Source organism: Carassius auratus, unplaced genomic scaffold, assembly GCF_003368295.1.
Source record: "Carassius auratus strain Wakin unplaced genomic scaffold, ASM336829v1 scaf_tig00001908, whole genome shotgun sequence".
Classification (NCBI taxonomy): domain Eukaryota; kingdom Metazoa; phylum Chordata; class Actinopteri; order Cypriniformes; family Cyprinidae; genus Carassius; species Carassius auratus.
The window spans coordinates 25,271-45,841 of NW_020523413.1; the positions used below are offsets into that span (position 1 = coordinate 25,271).

The 20,571-nt window shown below is 37.0% G+C and overlaps 1 protein-coding gene across 1 annotated transcript; it reads right to left on the reverse strand.

Annotated features, from left to right (window-relative positions):
* Positions 1–954: 954 nt before the first annotated feature.
* On the reverse strand, positions 955–20,565 carry LOC113069631 (leucine-rich repeat and IQ domain-containing protein 1-like; the record flags this gene model as incomplete). The annotated part of the gene is given in 21 exon segments (XM_026242797.1): positions 955–1,189; positions 1,416–1,545; positions 3,863–3,980; positions 4,241–4,301; positions 4,462–4,573; positions 8,933–9,022; positions 10,435–10,532; positions 10,664–10,720; positions 10,818–10,945; positions 11,370–11,459; positions 12,097–12,216; positions 12,775–12,928; positions 13,194–13,511; positions 15,502–15,672; positions 18,206–18,299; positions 18,885–18,958; positions 19,236–19,291; positions 19,293–19,364; positions 19,847–19,878; positions 19,881–20,039; positions 20,517–20,565. Coding segments are annotated over 21 exon segments (2,187 nt in total), but the record flags the coding sequence as incomplete, so codon positions are not given.
* Between the last annotated feature and the right edge of the window lie 6 nt (positions 20,566–20,571).

The following is a 20,571-nucleotide window of genomic DNA, read 5'->3' on the forward strand; positions in this document are numbered from 1 at the left end:
AAAATGATTTCAGTTATTTCAAAGATCCTTACACCCTACGACAGCAAAAGAACCAAAACCCACAAAGACACTGACCAAGCTAATAGATCTAGCAAACAATAGTACAAAATGACAAATTATTTCACATTTTTTGCCACAAAATAAAATTTTATTATGTAGAGATAGCGCATAATTTCTTTCTCCCACCTTCTCTCATACAAACGCACACATATATAGTACTGACACACACTCGCACACATGGAAACATACACGTGCACAGAAATGTATTAATTCAACTAATCCTACACACAAGAACGTTTTGAGGACAAAAACCTGTCCAATGTTTTGAAAAACTTCATCTAAACAATGATGTCAGGTGTGGTGACATCATACTTTGCATCATATAGCCACATCACCATCTCAGGTGTGCATTATTTTCTCATAATTCAACTGCCCATCATCAGTTATTCCTCACACACACACACACACACACACATACACTTGTAACTGCAAAGTTACTTATAGTCAGTAGAATGTCTAAGTGTAACAGTATTAAATGTATTTATGTGTACATAATTAAACTAAATAATACCACAGCAGTCAGCCAGTGTCTCTGGATTAAGTTGGAGACCTATGGGCCGTCTGCCCAAACACAATGCCAAAACTCCCACTAATAAGACATCCCTTTTCAAGATTTATTTTTGCATTTCTACAGGCATTAAAATGAGCTCCAAGCTGCTGCCAGGAAGTTATTTTCCAACCACTGTTTTTGAAAACTCAGCTTTTTGATATCCAAATTCAAATACACAAACAAGGATATCGTTATCTGATTCTAAAGACCACTAAAGAAAACGCTTCTAACTCTGATGTATGTATTTACTTTTTACCTATTTTTATATATAATTTACTGAAAGTAATCTTTGGTATATTACTTTCATTAAATATGCATTGTCTTATTTTTAGCTTAAGCACAACACAAATTCCCAGTATAAAGAAAGAAAAAAAAAACCTAAAGTAAATTAAAACAGGAACGAGCTGGTTTCTATTGCCTGTCGTTGTCTGCACATTAAGCATGTCATTTGTAAATGGTTTCCACCCAGTCCATGGCTTGCAGTGCTCATGTTAAATGGAGTGATACTTTAAAGCAATACGTATCCTGTGACCGCCTGCAGATATTTGGGCTATATCTCATCCATTGCTTCTAATTCATCTGCAGGAGAGGAAGCTGGATTTTAGTAAAAACAGCAGCTGCAAGGAATTCCAGTGGAGATCAAATGTGCATTGTAAGTCTTGTTAAGAGCTTACATCAACAAGACATCCATTACACTCCAAATATATACACACAGTCACAAATACGAAAGATGAAAACAAAAGAACAAACTGAATCAATATTATCTCAGAGCAACAAACACAAGCTTATGTAATAATCTTTTTACTTGTTCAATTTGGTTCTCTTTTTTCCTCCACCCCAGCCACCGCTGTGTCGCACTGGGTTGTCCCGGAATGAGATGCGTTCATTTCGGTTCGGAGCTGAATTGACTCTGGTGGGTGATGGCATTTCTGTTTCTGTGAAGACAAAGGTATTTAAAAAAAATACACTACTTCAATAATGCTAATACACCATCAATTACCGGATATGACTTTGAATGAGATTTATTGGGTTCCCAACAAGCACAGTTCTTTCAAACACAGAACAAACCAAGCTTGTTTCTGTAGTTGATGTGTTCCACGTGTAGAAACCATGGCCGTGCTGAACAAGAAATCCTCCACGATAAAATAAAACGGCAGGGAAAACTTCATCGATTTGTGAGGCTACTGTGCACCACTCATCTTAACTGCACATAATTCTAAAACACAATGTTTCTGAATTGAAAAAAATGATCACTCATTTTTATTTCAAACATCAAAAGGAGTATGAAGCCTAGTAACTCTTCTTTTCCCCGGTTTTTAATACATTTAATACATTTTACAAATGTAGTAATTGCTTAGCTAACACAATTTTTTGTTTTTACTACATTTGCCTTAATTTGTCCACTGCCTTGGCTGATTTAAAGTGGAAAATATAGACGTCTGCCCTCGATGGGTATTAATCGCACTTCAAACCCTAGATGTTTATATTCAAAGAGACACATGTTGTTGCCCGAGTTCTGTGGGCCGATATTTAATAAAACGGCCACACACTCACTTAACCGCTGTGACCAAACAAATTGTTTTTAGCCATTTTGCTTCCATTACCTTCGAAAGAGGGCAAAAAATGAGGCACCGGGAGATTTCCTCTACACATAATGAAAACGTTTATGGCTCCCAAACTGCTCTTTATGGCTCGGCCCCAGTAAGTAGAGGGTATCTTGTTGCATTAAACCTAAGTAGTATTTATAAAGTCCTTACTGTAATTGAACATAGTACTAAGCATGTCAACTTTTGCTCACGACCTAATGACTCACGATGATTTAATTCAAATGACAAGAGGCCTATGAGAAGCTAGGAAATTTTGTTTTACGTTGGCCGATATACAGCCTAAAACACAACACAAATAATACATTCCTTTCAGAAAATGAGTATTGATTTTTGTGGATTATAGAGGAATGGTTTTGTAAGTAAACTGTAAAGTGAATTATCTGTAAATAAATCTTTCATTTCAGTTCTCTTTGATCTGCAGAATCAGCCTTCATACTGTGAAACGCTCTCCAATACATCATCTATAAGGCTTGATTCAGTCCGTCATTCAGACAACCAATCGGTCAGTCAGACTGTCAGCATCCTCGTGGATTTCATTTTCAAATCCAATTTAACTTCATTAGGGCAGACAGTGAAAAGCCTTCACAGTCTGACGTGTCTGTGTTAAATGCACTGAACCCTGTTTGTGTCAGTCAGTGGGATCTTTGTCAGGGTGAGTCCTCAGTGACATAGTGTGTGTGACAGAGCTCGCACTTAATCAGGGAGGTCTCTCGCTGTCCGTTTCCTGCTGAAAGAGAGATTATTCCGCCATGTCCCATTATGGACCCTGGCATGTCTGCTAAGGCAATTATACATATAAAAAGATATACTGTAAAGCATACCTGCATTTACTAGAAGTATCAAAATAAATTTATCATTGTTTATCATGCATCAGATTTGTGTGATGTTGCAATCAGTGTTATCAAGTAAGCCAGATGATGTGTACAGTCATGTCAGTTTCCATCGTGTGCTTTATTCCACACCCACTGCGCTCTGCGTGCAGTATTTGATTTGGCACATGCCAGGCATGATTTAACTTCACATCATTTTGTGAAGTCTGCAGTGTTTTAAAATTTTTCCTTAATGAATCCCATCCCTTAACATTTCATAAAATAGTACTGAAAAAAATAATACAGAGATGATGCTCTGGGTAGAACCTAAAAGCTGGTGCTTAAAAGGAAATATATAAAAATGTATCCAATACTGTGCTATATGTATTCATAACATCAGTGGGAGTTTGACTGCTTTTTTGCTTGTGTGATATTATCAACAATGCAGGCACAGATGTTTCTAATGTTAATGGGACTTTTGCATACTTTCTAACTTTTATTTCATCAGTGAAATATGGTCAATGTTTAAAATAATTAAGATTTTTTTAATGTTTGTGAGAAGTTCTATATGCTCACCAAGGCTGCATTTATTTGATCAAAAATACAGTGAAAATAGTAATGTTGTGAAATCGTATTATATTTTGAAATAACTGTCTTCGGTGTCATACGATTCAACATAAAAAAAAATAATAATGTAATTATACCAAACATTTGACCTGTATATAGAAGAAAAAAGTGTGTTTTTTATTTTATATTTTTATATTTATTATTTATTCTATGTTATTTTATTTTGCTAGTACTCATTTTAGTCAAATGCTCTGAAATAAAAGACTCACTTGTGTTCTCAGCTGAGTATCTTCGAGGTGGAATATGCTTATTAAGAGGCGGAGAGACACTAGTGGAGTCAGCCCAAAATCTTGCTCCAGAATCTACACCATCTCTGTCCCCTGTGGCCTAAAAAAATACAGATACAATAAAATATAGCCAACAACTCACACACTTGAACATGCATAAATTCACTCTCCTATAAACAAGTACTTACAAGTATAAAAATAGCAGTAATTGTTAGCATGTTTACAAAGCATTTAATTTGTATGAGACACTTTAAATTTTAATTCACAGTTAATTAGCACAGCATCAAACAGAACTTGTGAAAAAGTTAACGGTGCCAGGTTAGTGTACAGGTTTAGGTGTAATAAAGAATAAGCTCTTACCACAAGCTGCACCCTCCCACCATTAAGAATATCCTGGTCAATATCAGGGAGGAAATGATCCCTGAAAAGGTCATTGAATAGATTACCTCAAAAACAATTTACACCACAGCACATTCACAATATGTGAGAACACTATAACCGATCACCATGAACTGTTAATAATGTTTCTACCATCTGTGTATATTTTTAAGAAGCACAGTGTTCAGATCAGTGTGTCTCACCGTCCCGTGCCTGTGGAGTCTGTGTCGGGATGGACTGCTTGTGTTTGGAGCCACTGGTAAGATTGTTTTTCCTCTGCTTTTGCTAATTTGTGAACTTCTGCTGCTTGGTGAACTGCGTTTGACAAAACAAGAAGAAAATCATCAAAAAGAGTTTTCCATTTCATATCCATTTAAATATTTTCAGAACTAAACATTCATTTCGAAGAGGGTTGGTGGGGGGATGAGGGGGGCGGGGGTTGCCAGACAAGTCCTGATACGGCACCAAGTTACGGTAATCAAAAAGAAATCGCTTTGGACTGTAATAAGAAGCAGAAGAAACAAGTCTGCGAGGTTGATGACATGAAAATAACAGTTGTTTCGGGAACTGCATATTTATGGTGGTGCATATTTATGCCTACTGAACAATAAAAGAAAAAACATATGAGTATATAGGAAGTAGGGAGAATTATGGACAGTGTCAATACGTGTCTCCAAAAAGCCTTAATACAAAATAAACATGTTCTTGGTGGAGACTAGCATAAATTGATGACAACGTCAGACTAATAAACAATATTTGTTCCTGTAGCTCAATTGGTAGAGCATTGGGCTATCAAGCGTTGGGGGTTCGATTGACCGGGAACACATGATAAGTAAAAATTGATAGTCTGAATGTACTGTAAGTCGCTTTGGATAAAAGCATCTGCTAAATGCATAAACAACATATTTCAAGCAATTTAAGTAATTTTCATGGTTTTGCCAAAAAGTGAAGAACAGACAAGGTTTATGGGTTACAGTTATCATGGGTTAATTGAAAATCCACTAAAAATGTCAAGTTATTAACTCCTCCCTAAGGACTGAACAAGAATTGTGGCAATCCACATTTATTGCTGCTGAAAAGTCCTGAAGTGAACAGTTTGTACGTTTGCACTTTCACCAGATATGATTTTGAAGTTTTTCATACACTTCAGATTATTAAATGCAATAAACAAATAAACAGAACACATTTAATACAGCTATTTGAACCCAAAACATTTGGACACTAATCAAGAACACAGAACATGCTTGAATTTCACAGAATTCAATAAGAAAATATCCAGCCAAGAGGACCCTGCAAACAAATCATGCTTTTCTTAAAACTAACTTTACTTAGTCATTTCTAAACCAATTAGCCCAAAAGTTATTTAAACTTGAAGAAGAAACTTGTGCTAATTTTCTAATTTGCTAATTTAATGTTGTCTAATGCAATAATATTCATGCATATTAAATGTGACTGTGTCAAAATACCTTTGGGGACATTGTATGTAAAATAGATTTTTATAGATTTAATATAATTCGATTTCAACAATAAAATTGTTACCTCAGTTCATAAGAAGTGATTCATAAAAAGTGTGCATTAGGACAGGTTCATAGTGCAATAATTATTATTACAGTATTGGTTACAAAAAATGTTGGAAAGTTACAAAACTGCAAAATAAACAAGGTAGACATGTGTATATACAGTGAACACAGATTTAAGGGAAGAACCAAAGATTTAAGAGAGTTAACCACAAATATTATATAATAGAAACACATGCAGCATCCAGTAGCTGTCAAACCCACTTCCCCACATCTATCCCACCCTCAGGACATTAGAGGGCCCAGGAGTCACGGCTGTTAGAAGGTCTCTTAAGTACATTAGGCTGTATAGTGCTGTTGTGGTGGTGCAGGAGTCAGAGAATCGGCTCTTTCACAGGAGTCAGGATGACAGAACCAAACTGCTGGGGGTGGATTCGGAGGAGTGATTCAGTGTCCTTAAGGGAATTGCTGTGCAGGTATTTTCAGAAATTGAATACCAATATTTTTCCAGTTATTTTTGGGTTTGACTTATTTAACTGGAATTTGGTGTCCAAAATGCCTAAATTGTTTCATTGCAATAAAGACACACATAGGCTATGCACAATACACACTGTGCATGTCGGGATGCTCGAGTGTGTGTGTTTGTGTGACTATACCCATGGGGTTTTGATTGTTTGGGAGTTCTTCGAGCAGACTCAAAGAGGGAGGTCAGGTCTTTTATCGTGAAGTTCTGTCTCCCACTTTCCTTTACCCTGGGTCAAACCTTCACCTCCAGAGAGCAGACCACAGGCGGTCAACCAGCGGTCAACACACACACACACACAAACACATGCCATGGAAAGGTTCGTATGTATGCGTGAAGCTTGTCAATCACATCAATCTCAAGCAATCAAAAAGTGCACTAAAATCGAGGCAACCTGATAAATCATAATGTGAGTTTTTGAGAAATCCTTAGTTGCACTGGTTAAGAAAAAAAGTTTTTCAATTTAAGGACTGATGTTTTTTTCAAATGATCTCTGATCATCTTAATTAAAGTGCGAAAAAAAAAAACTGAATAATCCTTTATAGAAAATCTTGAGATCCTACAAGATGACAAGAGATCAAATGCTTTGTTTTAACTTTTTTTTTTTTTTTTAAGAGCTGATGTTTAAAAAATAATCTTGGATTATTTTAATTTCTTTTACCAAAGTGCACAAAAAAATGCAGGAAAAATAATTAGTAATTTGCTGAGGAAACCAAAGGAATTTGATCAATCTTAATTTGAAATTTTTAGAACCTATAAATCCTTGGTTGCATTGGTGCAGGACATTTTTTAAACAATCAATCAAAAGTCCTCTCTGTTTATTTGTATTTATTTAACTAATGTGAGAAAACACATATATTAGTCATTTTTAAAGTGGATGGCTAGATATATGACCTAAGTAAGACAATGTATGTCAGTTAAACTCTTTCAACTGATCTAAAGTATTATTTTCCACAAATTCTGACTCTCTTCTGTGATTTCCTCGCAAAGGAATCAACCCAAACCAAAAGCATCATCTACTTGAGAAGTAACACAGTGCCAAGCCCAGCAGATACAGGAGACTGGAAATACATGACACATGGTGCAAATCAAACACAGGAGAGCAGCAAAAACCTGCAGGTTAATGCAAAGCAACTTTGCAGCATTTGAGAAAAAAAAAAGTGTCAAATGACTGCATTTCCCAAGATTAAAGATGCTGAAACCAACATAAGCAGGGCATCATGAAACAGTGCGTCCTGGCTCTGGGGTTGGGTAAGGCTACCTGCTCTTCCCCTCTGCTGACCTGCGGAAGGCACCAGCAATTCAACCCCAGCTCCATCAGGGATGACCCCAAGCCTCAGGCTACAGGCCGGCCGCTGCTCCCCTGCTCTCCCCCAGCGGGGGCTTACATTTCAGCCGAGTGCTCCAAGCCCCCTTCTGGAGGTGATTAGCCCCCCGAAGCCGTGACAGATTCTTTCCGAGATATCCGCCTCACTTGTGTTTATTTTATCCGAGCTCTCTTTTGTGGATGTGCTGGACATGAAGTAACCCACTTGAAAATGGGTATCGGCTTACACACGCCACGGGACTGGTGGAGGAGCCGGAACAACAACAACAACGAAAAAAGTAAAGAAAGAAAGCAACCGTTCACATGTAAGGAGGATATATTTCCATTTATTTGCCCGGCTCTTTAACGTGACCCTTCATCTATCCCTTATCTCTTACGCTCGACCCCAACTCGGTAGCATTGTGCTGAAAGCCCACCCCCCTCGGGCGGCACTAGGGCTGCAGACGGCGCTCTCTCTCTCTCTCAGTCTGACCTAACCCTAAGTGCCCTACCTCCTCTGTACTTAACTCAATTTCACACTTCAGGTCCGCTACAAAGTCTCCTGAAATACAATCATCTTGTTTATTCTCCACCATCCCAAACAACCTAATAGCTAGCTATTTACGATCCCATCATGTGCATTCAATTTGATCAGGCAATGTGCATGCTTTCGTGTATTACACGCAAGCTAGATTCAAACGTGTCCCAAATGACTGAATGGATCCAGCCCATGGGGAATAATGAAAATGGATCAAGTCTCTTAGAATTCAGGAAATCAATTGATACTCCATCAATTGTTGTCATGTATATTACAATCAATTGAAACAATACGGAGAATCCATTTATTTATATGAGGAATAGAATTAAACTTCATATGGCAAATTATTTTATACATATAGTGAATATATATATATATATATATATATATATATATATATATATATATATATATATATATATATATATATATATATATATATATAGTTTATATGATTCATATAGTGATTCAATGGATTCCAATGTTTGAAACAATTTTCTGTGTGGATACACAAACCACACAATTTATACTTCAAAACGCCATTGAATAAATATGCAGATTGAGACATTCTTTTAATTTAAGTGTTTCATTTGAATAGTAAATCAGTTGATTCCTATAGTACAGATTCAACTGATTCATATGTTGCAACAACAGATTCATAGGTGAATCATCTGGTTTGTATAGTGATTCAACTGATCCATATAGTGATTCAAATAATTCACATAAATATTTTAATTAATACAGTGATTCAGTTGATTTGTGGTGCATATATGCCTCAATTCAGCCATACCTTTAAAGTTGTCCTTGATTGTAGGACGTGTTTGCCTTCGAGTTTCTCTTGAAACATACTGCTTACTGTGGTGTACACGTGGATTTGGGTCTAGAACACATAACACAGACAAAACACAGCTCATACGAATGCAGGATTCATCGAAGAGACAAGCACAAACAGAAAACTGACAGTAACCAAAGCTTCACTTTCCATTACGAGACCAAAGGGCCCATGGAGCAGTGGCTCTGAGATTTTGACACAGGCCCTCATTTCATGGGGCCTTGATTGGATTTGTGGCATTAGAGTCACGCACTCCTGACCTTGATCAAAGCCGGCTTCAGGCCAACCCTGGAGGACCCAGACCAGGAGCAGGACTACCGTGTCTGGGATTCTTCTTATACTCACAGCCCACTGAAGCTAGTTGTGGGCCCTTAGAGCTCAAAGCACAATGGAAAATATGGAAGAATGTTTGCAGACGAACCAATCAAATATGCGGGCCATGAAGCAGGGTGGAGTTGCTTGACGTTATGATGTTATGGCAGATTAAGCTTCTCAAGGAACCACAAGCTCCGTGCTAGTATAACACGACTGCTCACCAAAGTCACATAGAGGGAAAAAATACAAAAACTCCTTGAAGGCTGGCATAACATTTTAGGAGATGGGCATTGTTTTATTAAATAGATAGTTGACCCAAAAAAGGAATACACTGTACACTACAAATCTTTAAATAATGTATTAGGAAACAGGCTTTTTTTCTTTGTCTCTGTGTGTCAATACAGACTGATGAATCGATAGTAGCCTTTTTTATTAGTAGTGATTTTAATTTAACTAAATATGCAGTATTATAATTCACTGTAGCTTTACTGACTATCTTTCATTTTAGTAATACAGTACATGGAATCCAGGACAGTGGTTCTTAACTTTTCGACTCTAAGACCCACATTGACCACAACAATATTCAAAGGCCCTTTTCCAGTTGTTTGTAATTTACTGAATAAGGATTACGGATAAGCAGTTTTTTTAAATGATTTTTTAAATTAGAAATTTCAACCTAATAAAATATTTTTTTTACCTTGCCTAAGTAGAAAAAAAAATGTATGTTCATAAAATGTATAATTTCAGAATTCACAGCTTTAAAGGGATATACTGTAGTTCACCTTCAGGTGCTGGTCCCCACTGACTTAGTATAGTATTGAAAAAAAAAAACACTATGCAAGTCAATGGGGACCAGCAACTGGAAGTGAACTATCTCTTCAATATTAATCTACCTCAAGGATCCAGGTTTTCCAAGACAAATATGTACCCTGGTTATTAAAAAGGAAAAAAAACAGCTTTTGAGGGGGGAAAATATCTAATAGAAATATCGATTGCTTTTTTTCTCATTTTGAATCATTTATGACATCTTGAGGCTCCCTAAGAAGTTTTCTGAGGCCCCCTGATTGAGATGCACTGATGAACTGAAGTTGAATGGTTTAAGTATAACTCATAAGACAGATAAATTGATAGATAGATATGCCTACCAATTAAGCTGCTGATCCTCTTCTGCGGCTGTTTCCTGCCCTTCATTTTATTGGCTCTCTTCAGCATGAGAAGGGCAGTGGACTCATTAGTAAATCCCCTGAAATAGAAGTTAGCGAGAGTAAATACACTTTTTTTCTTTTTTAATGAAGAATTAAAATGATTTTCTAATAAAAATGCAAATTGTGGCACTGAAGTGCAAGGACTGCACAAAGTACTACAGAAACATACCATTCTTTGAGGATTTTTTCTGATTTCTCAGACAGGGTGTGGGCTTTGAGGATTGATCTGGGAATTTGTTAGGAAACCATAGATAATGCATGAAAGAATTAGCACAATGTTAATTTTAGTAATGATCAGCATTAGACTTGAAGCCAATGATTACCTGCTACTAAGGTGAGGAGACGTGCTTTGCTCCAAGCTGGCTGCACCTTCATGATCTGACCAGGCATGTTTCGGCTGCAGTGGGAAAACAGACAGGGTCTTTGGAGGCACTGGAAGACCGAGAGGAGACTAAGAAACACAAAGACAGTCAAAGAAAAAATAGCATCAGTATGCAGTTTTGTAACACAAAGACTAGCTTGAAGTGCACTTTTGATTCTTTTTTTTCTCTTCTTTTTAAAAAAATAGATAGTATTTGGGCTGCTTAGTTATAGAACATCGAAGTGCATTCAACAATCTCTGCAGCTCCACAGCAGCAGCTGCAACACATCACAGTGCTGCTACCGTGATAGAGAAGGCCAGCTCCCTCTAAAGAAAAGAAACCGCAGGAGAAAAAGCACCGTGCTGAAAAATGACATCTGCTGACGAGAAGGAAGTTTGAGGCTGCTTAGAAAGTAATTGTGTTTTTGGAGTCAATAAATTCGGCACTTAATCACCCAGAGAGACTCTGATTGTGCCGGCCCACAGACAGAAGGAGGGTCCGTAGGGCTGTTACCTTTGGCAACGGCAGCTGTTCCAAAAATGGCATAATTCTGTCCGGTAAGGCATCGGAATGCAGGGTTCTCCAGTCTTTCTCCAGTGCTTTCTATTCACAACAGGACACAAACAAAATCAAAGAGCATGAACATGGACTGCGCAATTCCAAAATGACATCTGATCTTTACAGTGAATAAAAGTGAATATTGCTGTTTTCATTATTCATTCAAAGCAAGTAGCAGATCACATTAAGCTAAAAGCACTGAACTAGTTTCCTGTGTGTGACAAACACTTGAGAAATATCTACTCTAAAACTGAATTTTTCCCCCCTTGAAGTCGTGACAGACATAAATTTGGGAGCCAACACACAAAAAACTACAGAATCTTTAAATGTAGAACAATAATACAGAACCATTTAACATGACATCGTAATGCACTTTAATGAATCGCCTAATAAGCTACACAGATGAGCTCACTTAGTGTAATGCATGGGTTAAGCCAATGTTAAGTTGAATTAATGTGATGCAAATGGGCAGAAAATAGCAGGTGACATAAGAAAAAGAAACAACATTTTCCTTCCCCTCTTTTTTAGCTCATTGACTGCTCTTTTTCAGTACCTAATCACTGCTGACAGCCAACTGCCTCATGGCTACGAGCGCTAGTTAAAGGACTGTCAGCGCAACGGCCCAGGCTATCTGTCTGCCGACTTCACCGTAACGGCAGGAGCACCAAGCATCTGCTCATACCTCATCAAAAATGAATTCGTCCATGTCCACCTCTTCTAAGTCCTCATCGCTTTCTGTGATCTGAGCGGCAGCTAGAGCACGGGCCAGATTTTTGCGCAGAACGCAGCCCCTCCACGCAGCCTGCAGGGGCAATACACACAGCCATGAATCACATGCAAGCATAAATATTGTGTGTTATCCCATTAGGAAGATAAAACATGTTAACCTCTGTTTAATTGCCCCGCGGTCTGCAGTTTGAACTTTCGGTGACTTTGGCTTTGTAAGACAAATGTAACACCGGGATGCCTTTAAATCTGCGTATTCCCCGTGGAAAAAAAAGACTTAACAGATCAGAACCCTAGCGCTCCCACTCCAGCGACACGTTGGAATCTGATTAATCATTTTTTTCTTTCGGTTCGAGTCCTTGGAGACTCATTAAACACAAAGAGAGAGAGAAACTATCCCTTGGAAGTGAAAGAAACAGCCTGTTTTCAAAAGCACTACCTACCGACTCAAAACAAGCCCCATTTGGCAGTAATAGGTGTAATGAAGATGATTTAATTTTAGTCAAGTTATTTATTGCATTCATAAAAGGAGGTATGGAAAACATCTTTTCAGGGGATATATCAAACAATCCTTGAGCAAAACCAAAGTGAACAGAGGAATTTTTTGTGGAAGGGGCTAAAAAATGAGTCTCACCTGAATAACAACAGCAGCATGTTGCTTCTCAGGCCTCCCAATGCAGGAATCTTCCCCCTTATTGAGATTTGATTTTGTGTTAGTTTTTTCAATTAAGCCTCGGAGGCCCTCACGTCTCATCCGCCAGCATCGCTGGATCGCCACAGCTGCCGCTCTGTGAGATAACAGAAGACAATTTGATCTGATGACTCAACAAGGTCATGAGAGACTTAATGAATGTCGCTGAACTCAAGCCTCGGATGATTCATCTGCACTAAAACATCTGGAGAGAGACCCAGCAGGGGTCCAAAGTCATCCGAATGATTTATTTTGATTACTTTTAACTCAAATTAAATGTACCTTGAAAGAAATGGAAGGTGCCTGATACAAACAGAAATTAAATGCTGTAAAAGTCATATAATTTTTTGTGGGATTCATACATTTTAAGGTTCGGCGCCTGAACAGGTTCCTTCTCACTTTGTGTCTGCATGCAGTGAGCAGATGGTAGCTCAGGCTCAGACGGTGAAAGTTGAGTCTTTTGTGGATTGTGTCTCTGCCAGTCTAGACTTTGTCCCGGTGATAAAGATGCTTCAGAATAACCACATGAACCACTGTTAGCAGCTGCCAAAAGTGTAGAATCTTCTGTGACACAGCTGTCGCCGTATTCATGGGCGTAACGCTGGTCCACCGCCAATCTGAACAGGTCTGTCTGGTGACCGATGGCAAGAATCTGGACGTCAGGTTGTGGCGGCGCAGAACTGAGAAAAATGCAGGAGAAAAGTACAATTGTCATATATTACTAGCTTTTCACACAAAGTGCATTTTTGCATTCCATTTCAACTTTCTATGTAAACATGGGCCGGACAGACATGTTTGGCCATAGTGATTGCGTCTCATGTCTTTCGCAGTATCTTGCATGACACGCCGTTATAAAAAGTGGTGCTCATGTTAAAAGAACTTCACGTTTTAAAAAATGCATCACATTCCAACGACATGCGTCTCACATTATCTAAATGTAAATTCTGCACGTGTGAATGACTCATTAGAATCTTGTTAACACTTTACAACAAGGTCTCATTAACTAACATTTACAAACAATACAGTAGTACTGTTCATTAGTAGTTCACATTTTAATAAGGATTTTAATAATGTATTAGTAAATGTTAATATTAACATTTAACTTAGATTAATAATTGCTTGATGAATTATTTTTCATCGTTATACCATGTTAACTAATGCAATTATCTAATGTTAATAAACAGGATCTTATTGTAAAGTCTTCTTGAGGAGAAATTTTAACTAGCTTTTACCAGAGCATAGAAATAAGAACATTTCTTGCAGGATGTAAAACTAGCATATAATGAAGTTTGTCAGGAAATCACTATAAAGGTGTCTCGATACCACTCTAATTACTCTATTAGCCGTGGCTAGTTTGGCCCCTACTGTCCCTGACCCTTGAGCCTGTTTCTGCTGTCAACATCAAAAAACCAGCTCTGTCATTATAAAGTCCCTGCTATTCTAATCCTCTGACACGGTTAAGAGGGCATCCGCACCCCTCACTTCTTCAGTCCAGAACGGAGTCATAAAAAGAGCCTTGCAAGAGTCAAACGCAAAGTAAATTTGTACTGGGAAGCAAAACTACTTTCGAAACATGTTGAAATCCAATGGAAGGACAGATATTTAGAACAAAATGGCTAATTTGATCACTTCTTTAAAATAAATGAATGTCAAATTGCATATCCAGTCGCAATTAACATTCTGAAAGCCAAACATTATTACAAGTTGTAAAAAGTGTGCCAAGGCAAATAAATACAATCCTAGACCTTAAACAGTTCCCCTACTTACTGCCATCTGAAATTGCCTCAGAGAAAAACCGGGAGAGAGTTTCTTTTTATAGATTGTTTGAAGAACTAATGCAGGTTTTGCAGTAACACAACATGTCTATTTATGATTCAGTGGCATAAATTCCATTTTATTGCCGTGGTTTGATGACATTAAACGAGTCCCTCAGTTCGTTCTGTCGCTCTAATCAACACAGGCATTGGTTCACCATTGAATGGCTGTCAGACGGGCAGAGTCTTCACCTTGCCAAAGCTGGGGACTGACACTGGGTCAGGTCAGATGTTAAACGGCTGCAGCGGTCCCCACGGGTGTGCAAAAGACCCTTTGTGCAGAACGCGCGGCGGAAGGGTTAGGGGGGTGTCTCTAAAGTCTTCCAAGCCATAAGAGACCTCAGTTTGAACTACGGGACACACAGACGTCTGCCAATCATGTTTCATGAAACAGGATGAGTGTTCCGTTTTATTTGCTGGTGGTCTGCAGCAGCGTGTGAGGGGCCTTTTGTATTAAAAGAAGTGGACATATAATATTTCTGCATATTCAGCATGAATAGGCTCAAAGAACTAATTATAGACGTCTACACACCACAACATTTTAAAAATAAATTAAATGCTCAGTTTACATGTGCCATGACATATATAAAATATTATTTATTATTTAAATAATAAAAAAAAAGAATTGTTTATTATAATAATTATCATTTACATTTTTCAGGGCCTGGATTTTTCAAATTTATTGCAAAGACCATCTGCATAAATTATAATATGTTTTCATTTACCTATTATTAAAATGTGATTAGACTATAAACTAAATATTACATGCATTTTGCATAATATACAACAGGATTTAGATTTTGACCAACTGGTTCTTTATTAATAATTTTGAGAAAAACTGAAACTACTTGTCTACCTGATCTCCATCTTTTGGTGCTGGAGAAGTGAATCCCGCTGCTTTTGCTGTGCTTGACAGAGGGCCTGGAAACTCCACTGCTGTTCTGGACATTCACAGGGCGCTGCGGCAGCAACAGTCTGCTCATTATTCAACTTAATCAAGCCAGGCACTGTCTCCAAAAGCAAGGACCTGAGGGAAAACAGTCATTTAAAAGATTTACCTGGTGAAAAAGTAACATTGATTTAATTGCTAGCGACTGTTTATTTTATTATGTATAACAAAGCTAAAGCTTAAAAGCTAAAGTATTAAGGCAAAGGGATATAATTAATAAAAAAAGTGCATAAAAATAATCTAGATAAAATATAAAGAGGTTGTGGGGGGGGCACTTTATTTTTCATAAACAATTAGCAGTTCAGAGCAACATTTAAGGTTAATATACTAACTGTCCAATGCAATCATAAAAAAGTAACAGCTAAACTTTAGTTCCAGCCTCTCCCTCTCGCAGTCTCCATGGGCTTTCTATTGGAGAATATTTACATTGAGCAGATGAAATCAGTTAGGAAACGTGGATAAAACGTTTAATGAGTTTGACATTCTAGACCCAAGAGAATCAACAGAGAGTCTGTGCATTGACTAAGAGGTTTAGTCAGAGTCTGCCTTTCTCAATGATGACACTCGGCTTGGATTAGAAGTGAAAAAGGGTTTGCTGGCCTGATTCCAGAGATGTGACAGTGAGCCCATGTTGTTTTTTTGGGTCTGTGTTTTAATTTGCAAAAGCGTATGAGAAAACACAGGTGCAGCCTAGTCTTTGCTGATCCCTGCTGAGAGAAGTAAAACTAAAGAACCAAGGGTTGATTAATGAGTGATATATTCATTAACAATGACTTTTTTCTCTTTCATTTATAATTATTTTGGTCACACTTTATTTTAGGGTCCAATTCTCTATTAAATAACCATTAACTATGACTTTTGCCTCAATTAACTCCTTATTTGCTGCTTATTAATAGTTTATAAGGTAGTTGTTAAGTTTAGGGGTATTGGGTAGAATTATGGATGTCATGCATCATATTTACTTTATAAGGACTAATAAAAAGCTAATATGTTAATAATAGACATGCTAATAAGACCCTATACTAAAGTGTTACCATTATTTTTTTAAATAATTTTACCTCTTTGTTTTTGCATCATAAGGAATAATATTACTGATATTAAATATTAAAGAAAAATATATATTTTCTAAACTTTTACTAAATTTTATTTTTTATTTGTTTTTACTTTAAAGAATAAAATATTTGATCAAAAATAGCTTTTCGTTCATAGTATGTAAATATTAATTGTAAAAGATACACTTGATGGTAAACAGAAAAGTAAATCAGGCAAATTCTGATATTTCCAAAAAAGAGGATTAAAGAGGATCTCTAAAAGCAAGAACTGCTTCACATTTATAAAGAAGGCATGGTCATATGATACACTTTTTGGCCATATTGTGTCCAGCCGCCAAGTTTCTATTGCGAAAAAAAAAAACGGACTCTATTCATCACTCATGAAAACTTCCCTGTAAACAAAGAAACTTACAGGAGTTTGATTAATCTAGCTAAAGTCAGCTCTCCCAGACTCTAAACGCTCGTGCGCTGTGTACTTCTTTGAAATATCATTCGGTGCTTTAATTTAGGCTGTGTTATCACTGGAGAGGGATGAAAGGGCCAGTGTAGAGCGAGAAAAACACTGGGTCTAATTCCGTTGTTGGCATTGAGGGTTAGATAAAGTTCAGTGGAATACTGAGCCTAACTCAAATGAACTTCTTATCCATCATTACAGAATTAAACAGATGTAAAGACACAACAGATATATTTCACCTTAGACTTCTCCTTGGAGGCCACATGCAAAATGTTGGAAAATAAAGTTAAAAAAATAACAAGCAAAATAAATGGCTAAAAAATATCACATCATATTCAATTGTGTAAGTCAATTTAGTAAGAACTTTCTGTCAGGAAAACAGATGTGTGGCCAACAGTAAAGTTTTTAGGCCTTCTGAACTATAAACTCACAACAGTCAACAAATCTCTATGGTATGTATGATGTTATTTTTTTTTTCCATTTTGACTGAATGAACTGGATTGCTTCTTGAGAAATCCAACATGCTTCTATACTTTAATGATCTTCTTATTCTGTCTCTCGCACATTTTTTCTATCACATAAGAACATATAATTTGCTCATTAAAACCTCTGGCACTTTAGAAGCACATTTGCTTAAACAATATTCCCCCACTGAGCAAATATTTTCAGAATTATGAGCACTTAAATTCACGTGCGTACAGATGTCACTGCGTAATCCAATAGTGGACACAGATACAATGGCCGGTGCAGTGATATGGGCCGGAAACTCAGCGGTGAAGAGGAATGTTTATTCTACTTTAAACGCCTGGTGCACTTCCAGCCAAAGTCCCCGATCACATTTGTTTCACATTCTCTGACATTTATGAAATGCTTAGTAACTTAGTTTGCTGGAATGTACACATGACAGCTTCTTCCCAATTCAAGATAAATCTCTTTATTACAAAAGGAGAAACCACATTTCCTTTATATACTAATATTCGCTATCAACAACAAATATATACTCCAGAATTTAGCTTAATAGTTGCAAGTGCCAATTATGAGAAAAGAACTTAACTAACTGTCACTCTTAATGTAAAAGGCCCTAAACTGGGTCCTTGGGTCCTACCTCCAGTTGCTTTCCTGCTGTAGTGGGTTACCAGTCAGGTTAAGTTCTTGAAGACTGGTGCATTTTTGAAGATTCAGACAAACGTTCTGCAAATCTAAATGAGAGTCAGGTCAGAGACACTTAGAGACTTAAAGAGTTTATGCTATGAATGTTATCCAAATGTTAGCCATTCTGGGCTTAATTTGAAGACACTCAAATACTATGATTAAATATTTCTATGAATTACTATACACAAAACAATTATTCTCAATGGTACTGAAAGGAACAGCTCATTAAAAATTACAATTATGTCATTACTGATTTATTTCATTTGTGTCATTCAAAACTTGGTTGTTTATATTTTTTCAGTTGAATACATAAATATTCTTAAAAAAAATGACATGCAGAATCTATGCAGCTCTGTTGCATATAAAAACAATATATAGTGTCTATTTAGAGCATACAGATTAAACAGGGGAGTAAATTACTGAAATTTATTTTTTAACGAACTATACTTTTAAGGATAAAGTATACGAGTTATGGAGATATCAGAAGAATTTTAAAGAATTGTTCGTTTGTCACAAAAGTTATCAGCCATGTTCAAGAATAAAGACACTTTAAAAAAGCAGCCGAAAAAAAATTAAATAAAACAATAAAAAAAATCACAGGCAAGTCGACCCACCACACTTCATAAGCTCACCTAACAGACAGTTGTGACTGGCATCCAACGTCCTCAGAGACACCAAATCCAAGAGTGGAATTAAATCAGTTACACTGAGGGGAAAGTGAACAATAAAACATCTTAGCACTGTGTAGTTGTAGGTTTTATATTACTAGTATATTTATATTATAACATACTTTATTTAAACAAATCAATGACTTTTCCTTTAAGCAGATTTTAACTGTAAGAGAGTGTTAAGTTAAAAAAACAAATAATTGGAAGAGACTCAAAATATTGTGAGCTGCCAACCTAGACATCACTTACAGTATGATGCCCTAGGTAGGCAGCACACTAGGTTTTGAGACATGGCCATTCTCTATTAAGGCATACCTGTTATGAGCCACAGAAAGGTTTTGGAGCAAAGGCAACCAATAGGACTCCAGATCATGAAACAGAAGATATAAGATTGTCATCCAGGTAAAGGTCCCTCAGAAGAACATGGTTCTGCAGGACAGGCAGCTATTGCCATAGGCCGGAAACAAAAAGTCATTCCTTCTGTTCCAACCATGAATGTCCCATGAGCTGAAATGGGTGGAATCTCATGCTTTTCACAAATATGACTAATATCCAAATGTAATAGCAATAATTCAATTAAAGTGATGGCAGGCCAGGCTTGCAGACTAAAAGGATGAGCTTTTTTAAAAATATGGGTATTGCGTAATGAACATTGTCAAGTTACGCATTTCCTGGGACACTGGGATGAAAATATGTTCCAAAAAATACAAAACAAAAGTGGTGAAACACCTTTGATTTCAGTTGGGCTAATTGGGCTAGTTTTAATAGAAAAAGAACGTTAAACAGTTCTCAAATACTGACAAAAAAAAATCAAAGTAATGGAAAATTGTGATTATTCAATATGATCTTGAGATTACTGCTGAAGATGTGACAAGTCATGATCTCATCTTTTAACGTGTATGTTTCTTTGGTTGTGTAAGATTTACCTCAGTCAGACTGTTTCCTCTGAGGTCCAGTGGTTAAGCAGAGCACAATTCTCCAAACCCTCAACGTGGCTTAGGTGGTTGTATGAACAGTCCAGATGGAGAAGGGTATAAATTTCATTCAAACCTCTCGTGCTGAGCAGCTGGTTATGGTCCACTGATAATTGCAGAAGCATTTTCAGGGGTCCTAAACCACCTAAGAAAGCAAAGATATATCATTTAGTCAATGCTGGTGTAGAAGGAGTGTACAGTATGATGATAATTCTAAGCCATGGTGACAATATCTAATACCAGCCAAAGGATAATCTAATATAAAAAGGCAGCAGTGGGACAGGACATCATCATCTAACACTGACAGCAAATACCTTTAAACTGCATTTATCCTATTCTTTATGGTACATTTATTCATATTTATTCAATATTAGGCCATTTTCTTAGAAATGAGGCACATTAAGACATATTTTAACAGCAGAGTGGGCAAAAAGGCCATTTGAAGACACCAAACTGGAACAATCGTGCCCTCTACTGGACAATGCTAAGCATTAGATACTAGTGTGTCACACATAAGATCTAGATATCTTCAACTGACCAACATCAGCATCTCTTTCTTTAGTGCTTTGAATGAAAAATGCATAAACCAGAGTAAATGAACACTTCTGGTGAAGATACTCACTGATGCGAGAGATGTTGTTGTGTGAAAGCTGTAGAATTTGCAGATTTTCGGCTCC